We start from the raw sequence: 21,500 nt of genomic DNA on the forward strand, positions 1-21,500 counted from the left end.
GATTGTCTGGAGTTCTTGTTTTTTATTTCTGAAAAGGAGGATATGAAATAGTTGCTACTTCTTTCCACTTCTCAGCTTCATGCAGACATGGTTTGGCACTTCATTAGCAGGAGACCAGAGATTTGCTTGGGAGTGTTTTGGTGCTGGAATGGACTAAACCTCACACTTTGGCTTGAAAGGAATCTCTGAAGGAAGATGTGCCTTGCTGGGGACAGTAGCAGGGCAGGTGTCTGGACCTCTGAAAAATACCACATGTGCCTGTCTACACTGAGAAATGCCAAGAGAGAAGAGGGCAAGCATTTAAAACTTCCCAAGAGAGAAGCTAAAATACTGACTGAAAGAAAATTATTTTGAAAAACATGAAAGGGGAATGCCCCCAGTGGTGTCCTGCTGCTTCTTGTGCCCTGCTAATGGGTTTCATCTGCTGGAAACATGCTCACTTCTCATCCTGACATGGTCTGAGTGTTATATGATAATGCGTTGAGTAGCCATATTATGGATGGATCCTTTGATACCCAGAAATTTGGAAACAACAGAAAAATAACAGTATATAACTAAGGTTTGATTTTTAAAGAGTAGAAGCTTAAGACTTCCAGTTTTTCAAACCTACAGCTTGTTTCTCATCATCTCACTGAGCTGCAGGAAGAGCTGTAATTGCTGTCATTTAGGAAAGCTATTTTCTCCAAGTTATTCTTCAAGCTTTAACTCTTTTTGTTAAAGGGTGTCCACCTTGCTTGGTGAAATGTTATGGTGTGTTAGCCTTGGTCTGCAGCCAGATCACCACCCAGCTTCTCTCTCACTCCTTCATCAACACAGTGGGGGCAGAAAATGAGGTGAAAAAGCATGTGGGTTGACATAAAGCAATTACTGTCAGGGATAAAATGGACTTGACCTGGGAAAATTAATTTTCATCGCCCATTAAAATAGATTTTGATGTTTAAAACAAAGGCAAAAATCAAAACACCATATTCCCCTCATCCCACTCCTTCTTTTCCCCTCTGGGCTCTCTGGGAGTATTCTCTGTCAGATCCTCGCTGTGCTCTGCTGGGAGAGCATCCACCCTCGCCATGAGCTGAAGTAAACCATTAATCATGTTTGAGCACTGACGTGCTCTTTGCAGAAATGTTGGCTGCCACTGGGTAAATGGTTTCCCTTTTGCTTGGGTCCTGTCTGCACTTGGTGATCAGTCACTGGTTTTTGTGGTGCCCCACTGGGCAGCAAGGTTCAGCCCAAGGAGGAGCATGTCTGTGAGACTAAAACATGGTGGTGTTCTTTCTGTCCTGCAGGAATTGTCTGTAAAATGTGATTTTTGTGGGAATTAACCTTCCCAGAGCCTATGCCAAATGCTCTAGCTTGTGACAGAGAAAATGCTGGGCATACAGGCCCTTTATGGGAAATAGTGGGCAGTGTTTTTAGGGCTTACCAGCAAAGGAAAACTGTGGGTTTTGTTTTTGTCTTGTCCAGCGTACAGGGCCGAGAGTGGTTAATTACAATGGGCCTTTCAGCCCCTGCATGAGATGCACACTTTGTTTCCTGCTGCCTATAGCTAGTTATAATGCAGGTCCTTATGTCTGAAGTCAGTGCAGCTGCTGGCTGAGGGACAGGAGCTTCAGCTGAAGGGATGCCTTGTCTAGGGGTGCTTGTTTGTGAAGGGCAGTGATGGCTGTTTGGGTGATCCTGTAGATAGATGGTCTCATCCAAGGGGCAAGGAATGCCCATTGAGCTCAGCTGTGCTCCTGCAGGAGCCTGCCTTGTTTTGTGTTCTCCAGCTTTAGTCCAAAGGGGGCTAATTGGACCACAGGTTTCTATTTTTGATATCAAAATGTGATACCAAAGCCACATGGCTGCTTGAGCCCTTGGGTCACAAGATGTCACAAGATGCTAGTCTAGGTTGGGTTTTGGGTTTGTTAGCTCTCTTTCTATAGTCTGTCATATTTAATACTATTAAAAATTGTAACTCAAGGAAGCTGCTTCGGGTTACTGAAAAGCTTTCCCATAGTCTTTGGGATTCAAACCTACCAGCTTCAGAGAGCTTGAGAGCAAAGGCTGAAAGTATTCCATGTGCACTTCTATGAGTTAATTTGCTTAATTGAGGCCTCTTCTGCATTGACAGATCACTGTGTGAATGAATGGATTCCAGAATCAGCTTGGGAGTTATTTGATGGCTATTGAAGTTAAGCCACACTAGCAGGCCATGTGCTAGAGGCACAGTTTTGTGGGTTTGCTGTGTCATTTGGCACAAGTGCACACGCTTTCTCAGATGCTGGTCCTGTACAGAAGTTCTGGTTTTTCCATGGATTAGGATGCATCAAGGCTAATGTGTTGCACTTAATATCAGTTCTTGCTCTTTCTTAGCAAGAAGGCAGAAGTTTCAAATCTCTTCTTGCTGTTTCTTGTGGAAGCATTTGAGCCTTATGGTGTAGCCTTCCTTATTTAAGATGGCATTTATTGATTTGAATTATTCAGCTTAATTCAGTGCTGGACAAGCTTTTTGCCAAAATTTTTTTGCCTTCTTATTTAAATAGATCCCTAATGAATTGCTGTAGTTGTAAGATCCCTAATGAATTACTGTGGTTGTATATAATGACTCTTGGGAAATACTGGATGCAGTCTCTAGAATCAGTTCTGTGTGTTTTCAGATTGCAAACTTTTGAAGTCTATCTCAGAACAGTGCCCAGGGTCCCTTGTTGTTATCTAAGTTTTCCAGATACTCCCACATTAATAGACTGCATCTCTGGTATCTGTGGGCAGCCATCCACTGAGCAATTGGTTAGCAGGGTAACAGCTGGGAGGTAAATCTGGATGCAGAGTTCTTTCTGGGATTTGGTATAAGATTGTATAGTCTCATGCATGGAAGTTTTTTCTCCTACAATGTTTCCAGCTCAGTACTTCTGTATTTCCACGTTCAAACTGACTTACTCTGAGTTGGCATTACAGTTTGGGGGAGTGCTTGGCCAAAATGGACAAAAATGTTCTGCAGATAGCTTGTGGCAAAGTGTGGTCTTCTGGTTTAGCCAGCCAGGCCTTTTGACATGAATGGAGTGTGTTACTCCAATATGTGTACTCCAATACTGGTTACTCCAATACTTGTACTCAAGTCTCTGTTTATCAAGTCTTTATGGATTTCTGTTAGGCATCACACTGAGGCTTCAGGGAATGGGATCTTTAAGAGGTGCACAGAACTTTGCTACACTGGAAGTGCAAATGAAACTAAAATGACATTTGATTTTTTTTCTTTATCTTCCTCCTGTACTTCACAGTACATAGATTCGGACACTTTCAATTTGATTCTCAGCATCCTGATTGTGTTCAGAACTCTTGGTATCCAGACAGTGTCACAAAATATTAGGTTCATGGAGTGTTTCCAGGAGTCCTGTCACTGTGTATTTCCCTGACCTCCTCCTTGCCCCCACTATTCAGGCAAGTAAGAGATTAAATGGTGGAGGAACAGCAGCTTGATTCCTCTGAACCAGTACTGGCAAGGTAGATTCTGGTGTTGGTGGCATCTTGGCAGGAACAGAGGAACATTCCTGCCACATGTGGATAATATTTTAAAGCCAAGGTCTTCTTTTGCAGCTAACTGTCCAGACCTGTCATGTCCAAACTGACTTTCTTCATCAGTCAAGACTAATATCTGTGCCCAGAGAAATCTGGATTTATTCACATTTGGACAATGTGACATGTGGCAGGCTTGGGAGAGGACAGCTGAGCCCATGGGGTAACTCTTGTTGGCTGAGGAACAGCTACTATTTGTATTTTGTGGTGAAGGTGCAGACCAGGCATGCTTGGGCTCATTTCCTGGCTTTGCCATGGACATCTCCAGGCCTTCTTTGGGCTTTCTGTCTCAATCAGCAAATGTGCTAGCTGTGTTATTGTCAGGTTCTGTGGTCATCTTTTGGTGTAGGATGATGGGCACTGAGCTGCTCCAGTGATGGTTAATGGGATGAGAGTGCCCTGTGCTTGTGCCCTGAACCAGGTCTCTAGCAGTTATCATAACAGGCTGAACTAAATTAATTAATGGGGTGGTAATTTTGTGCTGTCCTACCTGTGATGATGCAGACTTGTTGCTGGATGTTATCCCTGTTTCCTTCACACCTGCCTGAAATGTCAGGGCTGAAACATTTAGCCTTTTGCTGTTTGAGGCTTCACTGGAAAAGACTGCTTGGGGCTGCTTTACTCACTCTTTGGTAAGTGATGGATTTTAAAAGCCTGAGGGTATTATTTTCAAGGATGTTTTCTGAGCCATGCTGTCATCGACAGAAGTGACTTACTCCAAGTGTCTCTTTGAAAATGGGACTCTTGTTCCAAAGCCAATGAAGTGCTTTTGAAAAATACCCTTCCCTGTTACTGACTGCAGTGGACTGTCTCAGTGGTGTCTAGCTTCCTTTAAAGCAGGGCAAAATTAGAGTCTAAGTGTTGTGTGCCTGGCTAATAAACTGTATTGTAATTAGTACCTTGGGGAGGCAGGAACGAGGGAGAAGCTGAGTATAAAGAGAATTAACTTCATGTAGAAGCTGTCTGCAAAGGATGAGTGAAGAACTGGAAGGAGATGAAAACATGGGATTTGAAATGGCTGTGGAGGTTGAGAGAACCCAGACTGGAAAAGTTCAAGCAGAGAAGAGAGAGTGCTCATGTTGGCTGCAGTAACCATTAGTTAGTGGCTGTCTCTGGCTTTGTGTTGAATGTTGAATCCAAAACCATTCCCACTCTAGTCCCTGAATGATGGATTCCTCCCAGAATTTGCTATGTCCCTAGGGGCAGTCATCCTCCATGGGAACCCCTGTGCTTTGGCTCATGTCAGACTCTGACAGGTAAATAGAAGAGGCTGGAACTTCTGGTTTCCTTGTGTGTGCTCATTAAAGTTTTTCAGGGCCTGGTGATTCTGCTGTAAATAGATTTAAGATCACCTTCAAGCCGTGGCTCGCCTGCTGACACCGTGGCCCTCCTTGCTCACCTCCCAGCCTGCCTCTCCCTTTAGTAGGAAGTTTGGCAGCAGCCAGCACATGGCTCCTGTTTGTACCCTTGGCACTGCACAGACACAACGTGAAAGGAGAAATGAGTGGCTTGTGAACAGCTTTGTAGGAGGGTGTTACTTAGCAAATAAACAGGATGACACGGACAGTGCTTGTGTGGGCTGCAGGGTGTGAGGTGGGGATAAGCAAGCAGCACATGTGGCTCTGGGGCAAGCTTGGGGTGTTGATGGTTAGGTGCTAGAGAGACCCCAATTCCACGTGCAGAAGTGTAATTCAGTATTTCTTTTATGAGTTGTTACAAAGTGCTGTGGAATGGCACATTACAGTGTGGCCAACATTTTGTTGTTTCCCTTTTAAATGGCTTCCTGTGTCCCAAGGCTTACTAAATTAAAGCATTGGTTGATGGGAAAAGCTTCAAACTTCTCCCTAAGCTGAGTTCCCATTTGCTGCAGCCAGGCATCCTTTCTGCTGGATATGGAGTAGAGCAGGAGAGATATCAGCAGAGCCAGAGCAGAAGAGGAGAAAAGTATTAGGACTTCTTAGAAAAGCTCCTCTCCCAGTATATAGCCTTTATATAATCACTGGTGTCCTCCAACCGTGAAAGCTGAATTCAGCTTCCTTCAAAGCTTTTATTAATGCTGCCTCAGAGTGTCCTGCCTGTGTCACTTCTGCTCTGGTTCGTGCCTGGCAGCTGGGAATGCTTCAGCAACCAGTTCCACAGCCTTGCTTCTTCACCTGCACTGTGCCATAACTCGGGTGCAGCCCTTAGCCCGAGTTCAGCTCCTGATCACAAATTAAGCTAACATGAAGCCCTTCACGTGGCAGGTTTCCTGGGCAGGCTGGCATTATGGTTTCTGTGTGGCAAGTGCCATGCTCATAGTAGAAAGCCTTCTCTGCAGGCATGGAAGTGTTGTGTTAGGAAGTGTTTTATGGGATGAACAAGCAAACCTGCATTCAGTTGTGGAGGTGGAGAAGGGAGGGTGTTGCAGTGTGACAGCTTGGGATTGTGCCTCTCCAGTGGTAGTACATAGTCCGTGGGATATTTCCTGTTAGGAGTCTTCCAGCAACACGAATTTCATCTCCTCCTCTCAGCTGGAACCCAGCATCATGGTGCCCAGTTTGCAGAGTTCCAGATCCATGTATGAATCTTGCTGCCAGTTCTGTATGTAGCCAGGAGTGCTGCAGGAACCTACATTTAAATTATATGCTTTGAATTCCTCTTCATCTGGCTTTCTACACCTACTTGATGCCCATGGAGGAAAAAAAAAATCCATCTCTGAATGTGTCAAAGATGTTCCAGCAGCTTTCCCTTGGCTGTTTACTTTGACAGAGGGATTGGCTGCCCCTGCTCACCAGCCCCTGCTGCTGTGCACTTATTCCACATGGAATTCTTCATCCTCCAGGTCGGAAATGTGCCGGCAGCGCTTTCTGTGCTACAGTTTTTAAAGCATGCAGAAATGCAGCTACAGGGTTGAGGTTTGTGCCTCTTTGCATGTTTATGATGTGTTATTTGGCTGCAAGGGAAGATGACATAACATTTAAAAATAAGTAAGGATTCAAATACCTACTGGCTTTGTTGTAAGTGTGCTATTCAAGGAAAGTTTGTGCTAAAAATGGATTCTGGCACCGGGTGTTTTTATGTAGATACCTTGTTAGGGACTAAAATACCACCTGCTTTCACTCAGTGAGGTCAGTGTTGAGCAGCAGACTTGGAGGCAGAAAGCTTGTATGGACACTAAGTCGGTGGTTGTGATTATGATATCACTGTAGAGTGGGGCTTTAAAAGGTTAAAAAACTAGATTTTGGCTGTGGTGTGCATCTGTTTCAGAGCAACAGAAAAAGCCTTTCAAGTTCTTAGGCAGTTTGGTGTGGCCTGGCTCTGTACCTGGGTCTGCTTTGAGCTCTTGGTGACTCAGGCTGACTTTCCACCATGAATGTGAGGGGGCAGCTGCAAACAACACCCCAGTGATCTCTGTGTTCACACCGCTGTAAATGGGGCACTGCGCCTTCCCCTCCTGGGGGAGCTGGGAAAGGGGGTCAGCCCATTGTGTCCCTTGCAGGATCTTTAGGGAGCAAATGAGGGAGGTATTGACAGCCCTGCCTGCCTTGCTGTTTGCTGCAATGGTGCCTGGGTTAGAGGTGAGGTTTTTATGCAGCGTATTTGGATCCCAGTTTCACTCGAGTAGTGAAAAACGCACATTTACCTCTGAGAGGCACGTGGCTTTTTTCTGGTTTAAGCTATTTCGGAACAAATTGTGGCTTTGCACTGATGTATCAGCTTCTGACCAAACAGGATATCTTCCTTGGGTGCTGAGTACTCTCTGCTCTGTTTGCAGTGTGCAGCAGCCTGGAGCATCGCTGTGTTTGTGCACAGCTGTGAAACCCTGCAAAAGGTGCCCAGGTACATTTGTTTTGTGCCTTGTGTGTTGGCCAGGGGCACAGGATGCTGTGGCTGCTGAAATGTGGTGAGGAGATGCACAGTGGGCTACAGGAGATGACAGGAAAGTTTTCTGCTTGATGCCAGAGAGAAGAATGTTGCCAAAAATGTGTGCCTTGCCTCAGCTAGGAGTGTGATGTGCTGTTTCTCTTGCTGCATGGTACAATACCTTCTCTCTTCTCAGGCCCTGAAAGTCCTGACCTTGAACGTGTGCTTAATTTGGACTGTGTCAGTAACCTCAGAGCTGGTCACTAGAATATAAAATGAATTTTTCACACCAGTGAGGCACAGATCCAATCTGCAAACTCCTCATGGCACCAGTACAGTAACTTGCAGATTTTTCGAGTGCTGGCCTAGAAAACAGCACAGGCACATGCAGCAAGAGCCAAGCTAATAACACCCTGCTTTCAGCAGGGGTTCAGCTGTGGCATCTATTATCCCTGTCATGTGAATGCAAATTCCTATGCAGAGATGATTTCCAGACCTTGAGCAGAGCCAGCTTGGGTGTGTCCATATCACCACCTTTTTTTGCTTTCCCTTATGTTCATGTGCCCAGAGCCAGCACAGGTGTTGGCATCTGCAGTGAAAATGTATTTTAACTTTTGACTGACTTTGGTGGACCAGGAAAGGTGTTCAAACAAGGGATCAGCAGCCTGAGACAGGCAGTCCTGATGCCCTCACTACTTTGGTGGGGTGAGGAGCAGCAAGAAGAGCTGTTACCTGGGCAAAGGGTATTAAATTAAGGTTGTTGCTCTCCTCCCAACCATGTGATGGGGAAGGAGTGTGCAAAACGCCAAGGAAGTGGCTGCATTTTTAAAAAGTTTTTTAAAAGCTTTTAAAAAAAATTTAAAAAACATTTTTAAAAAGCTCAACCACAGGTGATCCATCTCAGCACTGGAACTGTGGAGCAGGAATGTTTCAGAGCAGAGGATCAGCATCATTCCCTTGTGCTTGAAGCCTGAGCCTGGTGGCAGTGGAAGGAGGGTGACCAAGCCCCTGGGGACCAGCTCTACAGGAGGAGAGCTGTTGAGAGTCTCCCAGTGATGGGATCACTTCCAGCACAGCTGCTGGAAGAGAGGACGAGGTGACTCCTGGAGAAGTGGGTGGAGGCACCTGGAAGGAGTGGCACTTCTGGCATGGTCCCTTTGGCTCTGCAAGGAACCTTGTGTTTCCCAGCTCTCTAATGGAGACTGCATTTGTTTTCCTTGGGGAACGTAGTTGCCAGGCAATTATTTTACACCCTGTAGCACTGCAGACATGTCTCTTCAAGTCCAATCTCTTACCACATAACTGAGAAAATGTATTTTACATTAAAAAGAAGCCTTTTGAAAAGGCCCTTCAGGCATAAAGTCAATGTGTTTTCTATATATAACCCAGTATTATTAATACAATGAACCTAACTGGAGACTCTGTGGGTGAATATGACTTGATCATTGGAGATACAAACAATATGATATTCATTTTCAATGTTCTGTGGCTCTGACTCCATAATGGTGCTCCCAGCCTTCAGTTCATTTCTACTGATGAAGTGGGGCAATAGGGTGAAGCAGGTCTGTGGATTGTATTTTTGCTGAGCACTAATATAAAATAAACAGCCTATAGAGAAAACAAATTTACTTTGGTTCAGAAAGGCAGAGGTCTGTAGATTCTGGACAGACAGGAATGATGAATGTGAGCATGTATTATTGAAATAAGTCCAGAATGGCATGGCATAAGCTTCCCTGGATTTAGTTACAAAAGTTGCAATACAAATTGCTTTGGCTGGAAAATTTTAAGGTGGTGATTGATTTCTTTTTTTTTTTTTTTTTTTTATGTGGGTCATTTATCACTGTGTGCGTTACGTGAGACATTTTCCTTTTTCAGTCACTGAGAAGTGTTTTAGAATGGTGTTAGGAGAGAGACCCCTTTAGCCCAGGCCTGTTTGGTGTCAGTCATCTGATCCAAATGTGTGTGTGCAGCCTGCCGTGGCTCAGAGGAGGACACAGGGCAAGCATGCTACAACTTTTAATCACTTCTAGTTGCAGTGTGTTCACAGAAAGCCAGAAGGCTGGGTTATATGTTCTTTTCTAGATGCCCAGCCTGCTTTCTGCATGAGCAAGGTGTGCAGGTGCCAAACTGGTGTAGTTTTGAGTGGTCCAGTTGGCTGTTTGGGTACAGACCCAGTGTGGAGGAGCAGGAACCCGTGGAGTAACAGCCATGGGAAGCTGTGGTTTCAGTGCTGTTCCCATTGTCCTGGGTGCTGGCATGTGCCATGGATAGAGCACTGGCCCTGCCTCTGTCCTTGTGCCTGCCCTGGACCTGTCTGGTCCTGTGGGTGGTTTCACACCAGTGACTCCTTGGGCTCAGACTGCATGATCTGCTCTATCTTGTCTGCATGAGTTTTGCTGGGTGCTGTCTTTGCTTCCTGGTAATGGTTTTGATCTTGGGTTAGAAGCTTTTTTTAGCTAAATATCCTCTTAGCCAATTCTTCCCATCCCTGACTAAACAGCTGTGCGAGTTGACAGGAGTCAGGAAGAAGCAGCCTCACAGCTGTGGGCTCCTGGTGTTTCCCTGCTGTGTTTTAGCAGGAGGTTGTCCATCTGAAGCTGTTGTGAGGCTGCACAATCCCATGGCCCACATCCCTGCTCTTAAACAGCATCCACGTGGGCTGTGCTCTGGAGTGATTGACCTGGCATCAGCACACAGGGACTTTTTATAATCCTCACAGCCTTTCCACATGACATCAGTATTTTACAGGGACCCGTGGTGTTTTTTACAACATTTTATGTAACTCTGGTTAAAAAGAGTTAGCGTCTGGGAGTGGTGATGGCTGGTCTGCTGGGGAACAGGATTGTGAAAGGAAATATGGGCAATACAGTGTTTTTATCCCAGTTACCAGGGCACTGGAAACATCCCACATAGAAACGACAAGTTTAGTCAGGTTAAACCTTATATACAGAAAGTCCCATGAAAATGGAGCATGGAGGGTGGGGGAGACGATTTTAGCCATGGGCAGGGGTTTATTTTGCATAAATGCAGGTGACGTCTGTGCTGTGCTATTGCTGATGTTGTAGTTGGTCTTTCTAAGGTCACAGAGAATGTCACAGTAAGAGTTTGGGCTGTGCTGTCCAGGCTGCAGCTACCCTGGATAAAATGCAGTTGGGTTCCTGTTGTTCTCTGGCTAAGAATCTGCGTGTTGACAGTTTATTTCCCAGCCCTATTTTTATTTTGGGATTTTTTTTTTCCCTCACTGTGGCTGTCAGTTTTGGAGGCTACTCTGCTGGTGCTGGTCTCAGCATTTTGGATGCTGTTTTCTTCTGGATGCTCAAGGTTGATGTGACGGATTTGTTCTTTCACCATACCCCCTGCACCTCATAACCCACTTAGCAAAGGCAGAGCTGGTAGCACTGGGCAGCAGTGCTGCAGCCAGAAGGAGCAGACTGGGAAGTGCAGTGTGGTCTGGCCAGAGGAATAAGGAGAACTGCCAGATTTTATCAAGAGAGTTGGAATTTGCCCTGTATTGTTGTCCTCCTCCTGCTTTTGTTTCAGTCTTTTCACCAAAGTAAAGCAGGAAAGTATTAGGGGATGGTGAGATTCTTTTTCCCTACTGTGAGTGGGTTCGTGTTTGTGAAAAGGAAAATAATGAAGTCCCACAGAAATAAGAGTGGAATGAGAGCTGGGACTCTGGTTTTAGTTCTCTGGTTTGTCACCAATTTACTGTCTCTGTCACCAATTTACTGTCTCTGTCACTGTGAACTGCACCTGAAAATGGTGCCGTTTTCTGTATCTGAAATCCAGCTGTCCAAAATCTGACCCTTTTGAGATCTGGCACCCACATGTGTCTAAACACCTTCCTGTTTTCTAGCCACTTGTATATATGTATGGTAAAAGCCTAAAATGTGGCAGCCAGGTCAAAATGTGAGTGACTTCCAAAACTAGTTAATACCAGTTGGCCTTGGGAAATCACTTCTGTTGGCTTTCAATCTTCCAGCCTAAATTATTCCATCAGAAATTAATTTTGTTGACTGTACTTGTCTCATTAATAGTTGGCTCTCTACCTCAGTTTACACAGCTGTAATGACTAATCACGAGTTTTCCATCTAGGTACAGCTCAGAAATGAGCACCACAGACATAATTCTGCATGCTCAGAGCTATATATTGATCTTGGAGAGATTCCCCAGTCTGTCAGAATTGGTGCTCACAGGACCCCAGCGCCAGCCCTATTAGACCACACCTTGCAATAAAACCATGGATGATAAATCCTTACCCATGGTGAAAGATTTGGAACTATAGATGGTCTTTAAGGTCCTTTGCAATCCAAACCATTCCATGGTTCTCTCTCCCACAGGTGCCTGGTGGATCTGCCTGTGTCTATGGGATGTGTGGATCCCCCTCCTTGTCATGCCTTGCTCTGGAAACACCAGCAGGAGGTTTTGTTGCGGTGTCTGTGCTCACCTGCTCAGCTCCCACAGAGACAGGGCTGGGAGCAGCAGTGTCCCTCAGAATGTGAGCTCCAGCCCTGCTGGCCGAGGCCACTGGAGCAGGACAGGCTGTGCTGTCCCCTCTCACAGAGGACTCCCTTGTCCCTCGTGAGTCACGGGGCTGTTTCATCCCAGCAGGGACCTGCACCTGGTGCTGCAGGCAGAGTGGTGATCTCCTCTCCCTCTGACACGCACACCTGGCGTAGGCATGGAAAGAATTACTGCTCTTGCACTGCCTTTATTCATAGGATTTCATTTTTAGGTTTCTTTCTCCTTGCCTTCCTCTGCTCTTTAGTTGGGGAGGATTACACTGGTGGTAGTATAAAATGATGGCTGCCTGTATGAGAAGAGGGCTGGATTTTCAGAAAACATTAACACAGTCCAGTTTTGGACATCTGACTTGGACACTTATCACAGTCAGGTTTGGGAGCTTTTGCTTATGCAAAGCAGCAGAAGTGGGTTGTTTCCATTTTCCATTTTGTTGCCGACGGGGCTGTCTTTGTCCAACTGTGCCCTGGTGCACCCTGGCAGAGGCAATCTGCCCCCGGAGAAGAACTGCTGTCAGAATACTTTAAAGTCGGTCAGGCTGGCTCCTGCTTCGTGAGGTTTATCAGCAAAGATTTTCAGTGCCTCCAGTGGGAGGCTATTTTTATTCTATCCAGGGGCTACCTTCTGCTCTGAGGTCTTTATCACATTTTTTTTGGAATAGAGAAACCTGCATCTTTTAGAACAACCTTAAATACCTTCATCTTTTACAGTTTGAAAAACTAGATAGTTTTTTGTTCAAGGTAAAAGTTTTTGGCATTTCCGTGACACATTCAAGATTTCTTTTGTTGCTTTTTTACTGTAGAAGAGGGACGCTACCATAGACATGAGAATACTCTGTTTTCTCCATTGAGCAGACCTGACAGCAAGTGAGATACTTAATGGTTCATCCTTCATGCTCTGATCAGTGCTTGACTGTTGCAGAAAATCCACTTGTGTTTCGCTGCATCATGTAATCAAGATTGGAAGAGTTCTCAAGAGATGATCTTGTTCATTTTCCTGCCCCATGGCAAGATCAGTCACACCTGTGTCTTACCTGACAGATGCTGATCTGTGCTCTAAGACCTCTGCAGCCTTTCTAGGCAACATATTTCGATGCCTCACAATCCCTACCAGTAAAATCTGGTTTCTCCCCTTTGTATCTAACTTGAATCATCTATGCTGCAGTTTAAACTTGTCACTTCTTGTCCCATCCATTTTGAATTCAAAGAACAGGTCATTCCTTTTTGCAGCAATGTTAAATATTTGAAGACTATTCATGTGCTTCTCTCTTCCTAGTGTTAAATACCCACAATTTGTTAAATCATCCCTTCTTCATGGTGGATTTAAATCTTCTATATAAACCTTAATTGGCCTGTCTTCTCAAAAATACTCTGTGACGATCCCAGTCATTAACTAATCCACAAACAGTTTAAACCCTTTGATCAGCATTTTATTTATATACTTGAGTAAAAGCATTCAGTGCCAGCTAAACTGCCTGTTTGTACATCACTGTCTCTGAGTGGCTCGATAGCCTTGTGCTGGTGTGCAGGCAAAGAATCTGCAGGCTTTTCTGCTGCATCCTAAGTGCAGTTCATTCCAAGGGAATGAACTGAACTGGGTGCCTGGCAGGATGTGAAGCTCAGTGTGGTTTGTGCCTTGGTTCCGTGGGACAGTGAAGTTGTGCCTTCAAATAGAAAGGGAGCCCAAAGACAGAATCATGGAATCGTGGGTGTCTGCAGGCATCCAAAATACACACTGATGGGCACAGGAATTCGGAAGTGACATGTGCTCAGACAGGTGGTAGGCTGTGAAATGTCACTTGGTATTAGGACCTTCTGGCATGGCTGTATTTGAACAGTCAGGTCATGCTTGGAGCTCAGCTACTGTACTGTGATTTGGATGTCCTTGATGGGTATGGTTTCAGCTCCAGGAAAAAGTCAAGGAGATTTGCATTTTAGCAGTAAATATGAGGAGAATGGTAGGCATGGAATGTAATTTTCTCTGGATTTCTCTGTTGTAGGTGAGTGTTTTAACCACCCTGGAGCGGCGATTCAACCTGCAGAGCGCTGACGTGGGCGTCATTGCCAGCAGCTTCGAGATTGGCAACCTGGCCCTCATCCTCTTTGTGAGCTACTTTGGAGCCCGAGGACACCGGCCACGCTTGATAGGATGTGGAGGGATAGTCATGGCCTTGGGTGCCCTCCTTTCTGCGTTGCCTGAATTTCTGACCCACCAGTACGAATACGAATCGGGAGAAATACGCTGGGGAGCTGAAGGGAGGGATGTGTGTGCTGTCAACGGGTCCACCAGTGATGAGGGACCAGACCCAGACCTTATCTGCAGGAATAGGACTGCTACCAACATGATGTACTTGCTGCTCATCGGGGCACAGGTCCTCCTGGGCATTGGTGCTACCCCTGTCCAGCCCCTGGGAGTTTCCTACATTGATGACCATGTGAGGCGGAAAGATTCCTCCCTGTACATAGGTAAGGCTCTCTGAACTTCTCCTGGAGGGCTTTCCTTGTGGGCTGGCATCTGGTTCTTGTTCCCTGTTTGATGTCTGTGGAAGGGATGCCTCAAGGCCTCTTCTCCATGTACTGCTGTGCTTGTGAAAGTAACTTGGCATGGGCCTCTAAGTGCTTGCTTATATCGTAGCAGTGGTAAAGGTGGACAGCTGTGATGATTGGGCAGAGAAGGATGATGCTCATTCCTTCTCTTGTGTTTGCCCAGATTGCTTTAAGTTCTTATATTGGTGGCTTATGGCTCAGGTTTAGCTGAAGAATTTTCAAGTGGTGTGTGTGACGATGATTGACTTTTTTCTTTTGGTTTTTTTCCCCCACATGACACCCTAGTTCTCTTCCTGTTCCAAAGCATGTGTCACTGCAGTCTGAGGAGACTGAGAGGACACACGTGTTGTCACTACCACTGTCACATTTTAGCAAGGCAGTGCCAGTTACAGAGTAGGTGCTGTGACCCAGGATGCTGTGGCAGGACCCTTGATAATGTGATCCCTGTAACGGAATGGGACGTGGAAGCTGGCGAGGTCTATTTAGAGATACAGTGAGCCTGAAGTAGAACTCATGGTTCTGGTGATCATGTTGCAAAATTCTTTCGTATGGTTACGCTGTGAAATTTGCCTTTGATTCCCTAGTGAAACATCTCAGTTATTGGGGTAAAGTGCTTGTGGGTTTCAGCAGTAGTTCCCCCTCCCAGCAGGTTTAAAGAGGATGTTGTTGGCAAAGTTTTCTTTGAAAATATGTACCAGCTTGGCACATTCCTCTTTCTGCAGGATTTGTCCTAGGTGAGCTGCTCCAATGGCATAAATCAGTGGAGTGTCTGCTGCCATTGTTAGTATAATCCTGGTAACCAAAAGTATGCACTTGTCCCGTCATCCCCACCTTGGTATGACTTTCAGCTGAATGGCTGATCCTGTTCCCCTTTGGGTTTTTTTCCCAAAGACATTTTTATCAAGTTTCCAAGCTGAGTGTGGCCATTGACAGCAGAGCTGAGCAGTCCTGCTGACTTTCAGAGTGCTTTTTAATGTCTTGGGTAGTGCAGAAGCCTGGTGGAAGGTCACTGCATAGGCGTGGCATTCATGGGTGTATTGCTGCTTCACTTAGAGCCTCGTCTGTGTATTCAAAACATGTCCCTGCTTTTCTGTAGCTGGCCATAAAATCATAGTATTTCAGCATTTAGCTTTGTCCTTGGGTCATTATTCATCTTCACTTGGTTCTGTAAGTGTTTGTGAGAGATCCACTGGACAAAGAAGGATGATGTATAAAATACAAGATAATGTACAACCCAAAGGTGAATAATGAGACTGAATTCACTGGAGCAACTGTGCCAACACCGTAAGTGATGAGCTGGAATTAAGAGTGATTCTAAGATTATCTATTATAAATAACTATGTAGAGGAGCAGCAACTTCTTTCAGTCTGTTCCGTGGGCATTTCTTAAGCAATGCTTCATATCTTGGGAACAGGCTGGAGGAGGGTGCATGAGAGGAGGATTAGGAAGAGTGATTCTTCTTCTTCCTGAGCTACATTCATCTTGTATGCTAAAATAACGTGTTTAAAGTTGGCAGTTCAACTGTAGCTGGGAAAATGCTTCCAGAAAATTATTTCTGCTTACTATGTGCTGCTTTTTTATTTTTTCTGCAGAGATAAGGATGTTGTCTAACCGTATTTGTTACTACATGTGGAGTTTAAAAACAAACAAAGAAAAAAAGCCACACCAAAAAAAACTCACCACAAAACCCCAAGCATTTTGGGGTTGTTTGCTTTCTGGCTTTAGCTATGGAAATCATAACCTGAATTTCTACATCTGAATTGTGGGTTACAGAGGAGTGCCTGTTTATGCACACTCAACCAGCAATGAAGTTTAATTTCTGCCCTGTCCTAGCCTATTCATCACAAGCAGGGTTTCAGATATTGGATGATTAATTCATCTATCAACTTGCAATCAATTTTGCTAGTGAAAATAAAAGCTACCAGGAAAAAAAAATCTATTCCATGAATGAATATAAATGGAGAAGAAACAAGTGGAAGTGTCATCTTACATTGGTGGATACTTCAGAGGGGGTCGGATTGCTTGGCTTAAGTGTTGTTTGAGAATTATTTGCTCAGATTTGTCTTTAACTGATTATTTTTGTTGATGTCATCAATGCAGTTTTCACTGGCCTTAGAAGAAAGCTGGCTGAGCAGCTTTCCCACTTCATTCTGCTCTGTTTCGCAGAGGAAATAACTGCAGAGTGGATACTGTCACTGTGCTATATTTATATCCGTTTGCTTTCTCATAATAGCACACTCACTCAGTGGGGGCTGTGTGTGACCAGATGAAATGTTTTTGGGTAAGTTCCCTTAGTTGAAATTAGGGGCAAATCTGGCATAGATCGTTCTCTCAGGATAGGAACTAATTAATAACAGTGATAATAGTCTGGCTGAACTTTGTAGAATGACTGGCTGCTGCTGAGAAATTATCAGATTGACCATTTTGTGCTGTTCTTAGTGTACTGCTTATGTTGAGTCTGTGTGTGCTGCATTGGGCTGGACTGTAGCTGAGGGTTAGAAGCAGTCTCTCAACCTGACAGCTAAGCACTAGTCATTGTTCACCTCTGCAATAAAAATCCTCATGTCCCAAGGCAGTGAATTAGATAGAAATAACTGTGTGCACTGAGAGGGGTTTTTTTTCCCTCCTTCTGAGTTGTATGAAAGTTAAGTGGAGTAATAATATAATATCTAATACAGTCACTTAGCAGTGAAATAACAATACAGGACAACTTCTCTGGTTATTAAAAAAAAAAAAAGTCCAAACCCTAAGAACCCCCCCAAACCTTCTTTTTTGTGTGTTAATACTCGTGTATGCAGAAGAATGCAGATGTGATACCATATGGAGTTTAAAGTGATGCTTTGGCTTTAATCATTAGTGGAACTAATAGCATCTGTGGAGTGTAATATTCTTGTGGCTGTGAAGCCCATCAGATTTCTCCTGTGGTTTCTCTGCAGTGACAGGCACACAGGAGGTTGTGGGCAGTGCACCTCTGTTGTGCATCCTTTGAAGTCAGGGATTGCTCAGGCTTGTGCTCTGCCAGGGAGGTGGGGATTCTTAGAGTTCCTTAATTAGGGAGGCAGGGGTGAGCTACTACAGGAATATTCCTCTTCATGGGCTGCTGACTTGAATCTTCATGTTTCTTGCACTGATGGCAGATTTTTTTTGCTGCCTGCAGTGTGTTGCTACCAAACTCAAAAAGATTCTGTTGCTGTAGTAACCAGGCCTAGGAAAAAGGGGCTGTTTTGGTAACCCAGGGCAAAGTCAACCAAAGAGATGAGTGCGTGAAAGTACACACCAAAGTATGTTCCAAAGGAAACATATTTGAGCTGTAGCAGGGTTAGAAAGATCATGGCACCATGCCTGCTCTAGTTAATCATAGAGTCATAGAACAGTTTGGGTTGGAAGGGATCTCAGAGATCATCCAGCTCCTACCCCCTGCCATAGGTAGGGATGCCTTTCACTGGAGCAGGTTGCTGGTCAGGTGAAATCTAATAATGGGGAAAAAACTCTCTTCCCATATTCAGCATCTGAGCACCTGCTTAACTCAAAGATCATAATGCTGGCAGTAGCAGCCAGAAGATGGAAAAAATAAAGGAATTTTCTTAGCAATTTAAAATTGGGGAAAATGTTCTGGTTTGATGCTGGTTTGCTTCTCTCTGAGTCTGATCTTGTATTTAGTATTGGAACTCCCATCTAGAGTTTTCCAAACAAGCAGATTAATTTTACCTGTGTGCTTATTGGCATCTGGCATAACTAAGTGGAGGAATTCATCATTCCTACAGACTGTGCAGGGCTTGTTACTGCTCCATCTTCACTAGTGTCAAAGGATTCCTTCAATTTGTGGCACTGTTTATTTTAAAGGAGTAAAGACTACTTACTATACGGTTCTTTTCTCCACCCACTAATGACTCACTTGGCATTTCCTTTTTTAGTTCTTTTTCTGCTCAGTCTTGCTGAGTTCTCTTGAAATCAGTGAGGACTTTGTCATTAGGAGGCGGATCAGGGCTGATACAAAGAGGGGAAAAAAGAGGGGATCTGACAGTGATTGTATAGATTTGCTGCCTCTCAGGTAACCAGGAGCTTGCAAGTGTTTTCTGGTCACTGGAGTGCCCGTGCTGCTCCCAGCAGTGCTTTGTGAGTGCTTTGTGTTAGAGCCAGTGCAGTGATGTGGTTGGTTAATGTTTTTAGCAGCCTGAGACACACCTTCTGGCCTTCCTGCTGTATGTAACATTTCCTGATAAAAGTTCTTGCATCTTGTCTAGGGCACAGTTACCTACAGAGCAGAATGAATAGCCTCTGGGAGCCAGTATTTGATCTGGGACAATTAAGGGCTGTATTAAACAGAGGAAGTTGCTATTATTCTGTCTCCAGTTGATGGAGGAAATTGATATTGATGTTGGAAGGAGCCCTGCCAGATTTAAGACTCATTCAGAAGAATGCTGTGCTGATCTTTAATGCATTTCAGAGTTTCTCTTTGCGTTTGTTGAAGCTGTCTGTGTTTGGCATCGTGGGCACACACCCCACATGTTCAGGACCCATGACTTGGGGCTACTTGCTGAATTGCAGTCATGTGAAGAATGGCTTAAAGGAGACCCCAGAAGGGACAAGTCTTGAGTCAAGAAGTTTGTGCTGTGGAGTGATGAGTGCTCCTGAGTTATTAGTGTGCAAGGGTGTATCTGAGCACAGCATCCTCTGGGGCACAGAACTGTCCTTGGCCTGTTTCATGACCGGGCAGAGAAATGCAAAAATGGATAAGGCAGCTCTGCTGGATGTGTCTGCTTAGCTGCTTTCTTCTGTCTTACCTATTTTGCCTTTTCTGTGTATATTTTGGTTTTATCGTATGGTTGTTCTAGCTCTTACCCTTGGTGTGAGAGGAGAACTCAACAGAATGCTGTGTTCTTACCACGTCTGCCCTAACTAACCCTGTAACAGGGATGGGACCCTGCATTGCAGCTGCTGGCTTTGACCTTTGTATCAGTGTGGGGTTATTTTGCATCAAATATAAAAAAGTGTAGAAGCACTTTTTGTTTTGTGATGACAGAGAGAAAGCTCACTCTTGCTTCTGGTGCCTTCTGTCTTGCTTTAAGCACCAGCTCAAGATTTGCCGCAGAGGAGCACAAACATGCCCTAATTGGAATCTTGCTGTCTCCAGGGATAAATTTGTCCATTTCAAAAATCATTTATGGTAGCTTACGTCAGTCAAAATGATAGCAGCCATTGTGCTTTGGAAATGCAGAAACATTTTCTTGACTGACAAGACTTAAATCTGAGAGTTAATATCTATGCTGGTGAGTTAACGGCAAGTTTTATCAGCATAAGCTGCTGAAATCGGAGTTTGAGTCAACATTTTGTGTGTTTGAGGTTTGCTGGTTTTGTCTCTACCTGATGAAAGTCTCTTACAAGGAGGATTAATGTATTTTGATCAGTCTTATTCTTTCAAAAGCTCTCAAATTTCTTGACATGTATGTCTGAACCTACATTTCTAAACCACAGGAAGTGGAATAATTGTGTGTTTATAGCATACAGGTCATACCATCAGCCTTTTGAGGCCATCTGTTGATGTGTATCAACTGGAAGGCCTTTAGGACCCACCTGAGAGGTCTGTTCAGCTCTGCCCATCCTGGCTGCTTATCGTTTCACTCCTCACGGCATTTCCCACTCTCCTTCCTGTTGTGCTCATTTGTGGTCTGCAAGCAACATGGGTGCTTTATTCACATTAGCCCTTCCTGCTGGAGCATGCTTCTCTGAGCTCACCACCTAAGCCTCTGCCAGCCTTGTGCATTCCTTACCCTTTTTCCTTTTATAGCCTGTTTTATGAGGTCTCTTGTAGTGGATTGTAGCTGACTCCTATCTGTTGTATTTGCTGTGTGCCCACTCCATACCCATCAGCTGCCTGGTGAGTTTGTCCACCCCCACGTGGGCACAGAAGCGAGAATTGCTTTTCTCCTTGCTGGTAGAGGCAGCTTTATAGGTGTGTAATATTTTTAGCCCGAAGACGGAATTCTGTAATGCTTTTGTTCAGTAAATGCATCCTCCTACGGGTGATTTGGAGAGCCCTTCCTTCCTGTCACAGCCTCCCTTGGGCTGAGAAAGGCGCAGTATTAGCGCTGAGCTCCGAGGAGAGCTGCTGCCAGCGCGAGGGCTGTGATGCCTGTTCATTACTGAAAGGTGTCTGTGCTGAAAGATTTGCTGGTTGTCTCCCCCGTGGACTGAGTGTGATCAGATGAAATTACACAGTTTCATGTGGATATCCCGGTATTAACCCACTGATCTATCGATAACCTGCAGCCTTTTATAATTACAGCCCTTTGGGGAGAATTGGGAGTTCTCATTTGCTGTGTGTCAGCAGGGCTGGCTCCCTTACACATGTCCTCTTTTACAGTGGTAATACCCTGGAAAATTAAATGGAAACACAAGCAAGTGTGTAGGGTGTATCAGAGCAGTAACAATAATCAGTTAATGGGAAGAACCTTTCCCACTACAGGCAGGAAGGCTGTTGCAAAAAGCAGTGGCTGAATGGATGTATTTATTCAATTAAATAAATATATGCACGAAGTCGTAACTGTTGTGGGCTCTATTATAATACAGCAATTTTTTCAGTTACCTTAACCTTCTGCTACCTTAACCTTTTTCTTTTTTTGCTGTTGTTATGAGCTGAGTAAATAAAGCTTGGGCCCAACCAAATGACTTTGTGTGAAAGCATATTGAGGGTGGAAGCTGTTTCCATGTTACTCTGTGCTCTCTGTGTACTCTGCAGCTGATTTTTGCCTTAATTGGGATTTGCTGACTCTGATGTCTTGTAAAAATCACTCCATTTGTTGAGTTTGTTGGTTTTTTTCTGTGGTGTACTTTAAATAGTCATCAGCTGGGAGAGCCTAGTAAGGTGCATCATTCCTGGGGCAGCCTGTCTAGTGCAGTGCCCTTGTCATTTAAATGGCATGTATGCAGAGTCCTGAGGTTCATAAAATTAATTAAATAGATTGGAAGGTGGTGAGTTGCCCATGTCAAAAGCTGAAGGCTTGTATTGTGCCTCCTTGATGGCACAAGCAGGAG

General features: G+C 44.7%; 1 protein-coding gene across 1 annotated transcript in view; it reads left to right on the forward strand.

Moving 5' to 3' along the window:
• SLCO3A1 (solute carrier organic anion transporter family member 3A1) overlaps positions 1–21,500 on the forward strand; it is a 135,242-nt gene that overhangs the window by 8,952 nt on the left and 104,790 nt on the right. The window contains exon 2 of the mRNA XM_064389746.1: positions 13,919–14,384. Within this exon, the coding sequence (XP_064245816.1) occupies positions 13,919–14,384 (466 nt within the window). The remainder of the gene's footprint in view (positions 1–13,918; positions 14,385–21,500) is intronic.

Source organism: Passer domesticus, chromosome 14 (genome assembly GCF_036417665.1).
Source record: "Passer domesticus isolate bPasDom1 chromosome 14, bPasDom1.hap1, whole genome shotgun sequence".
Classification (NCBI taxonomy): domain Eukaryota; kingdom Metazoa; phylum Chordata; class Aves; order Passeriformes; family Passeridae; genus Passer; species Passer domesticus.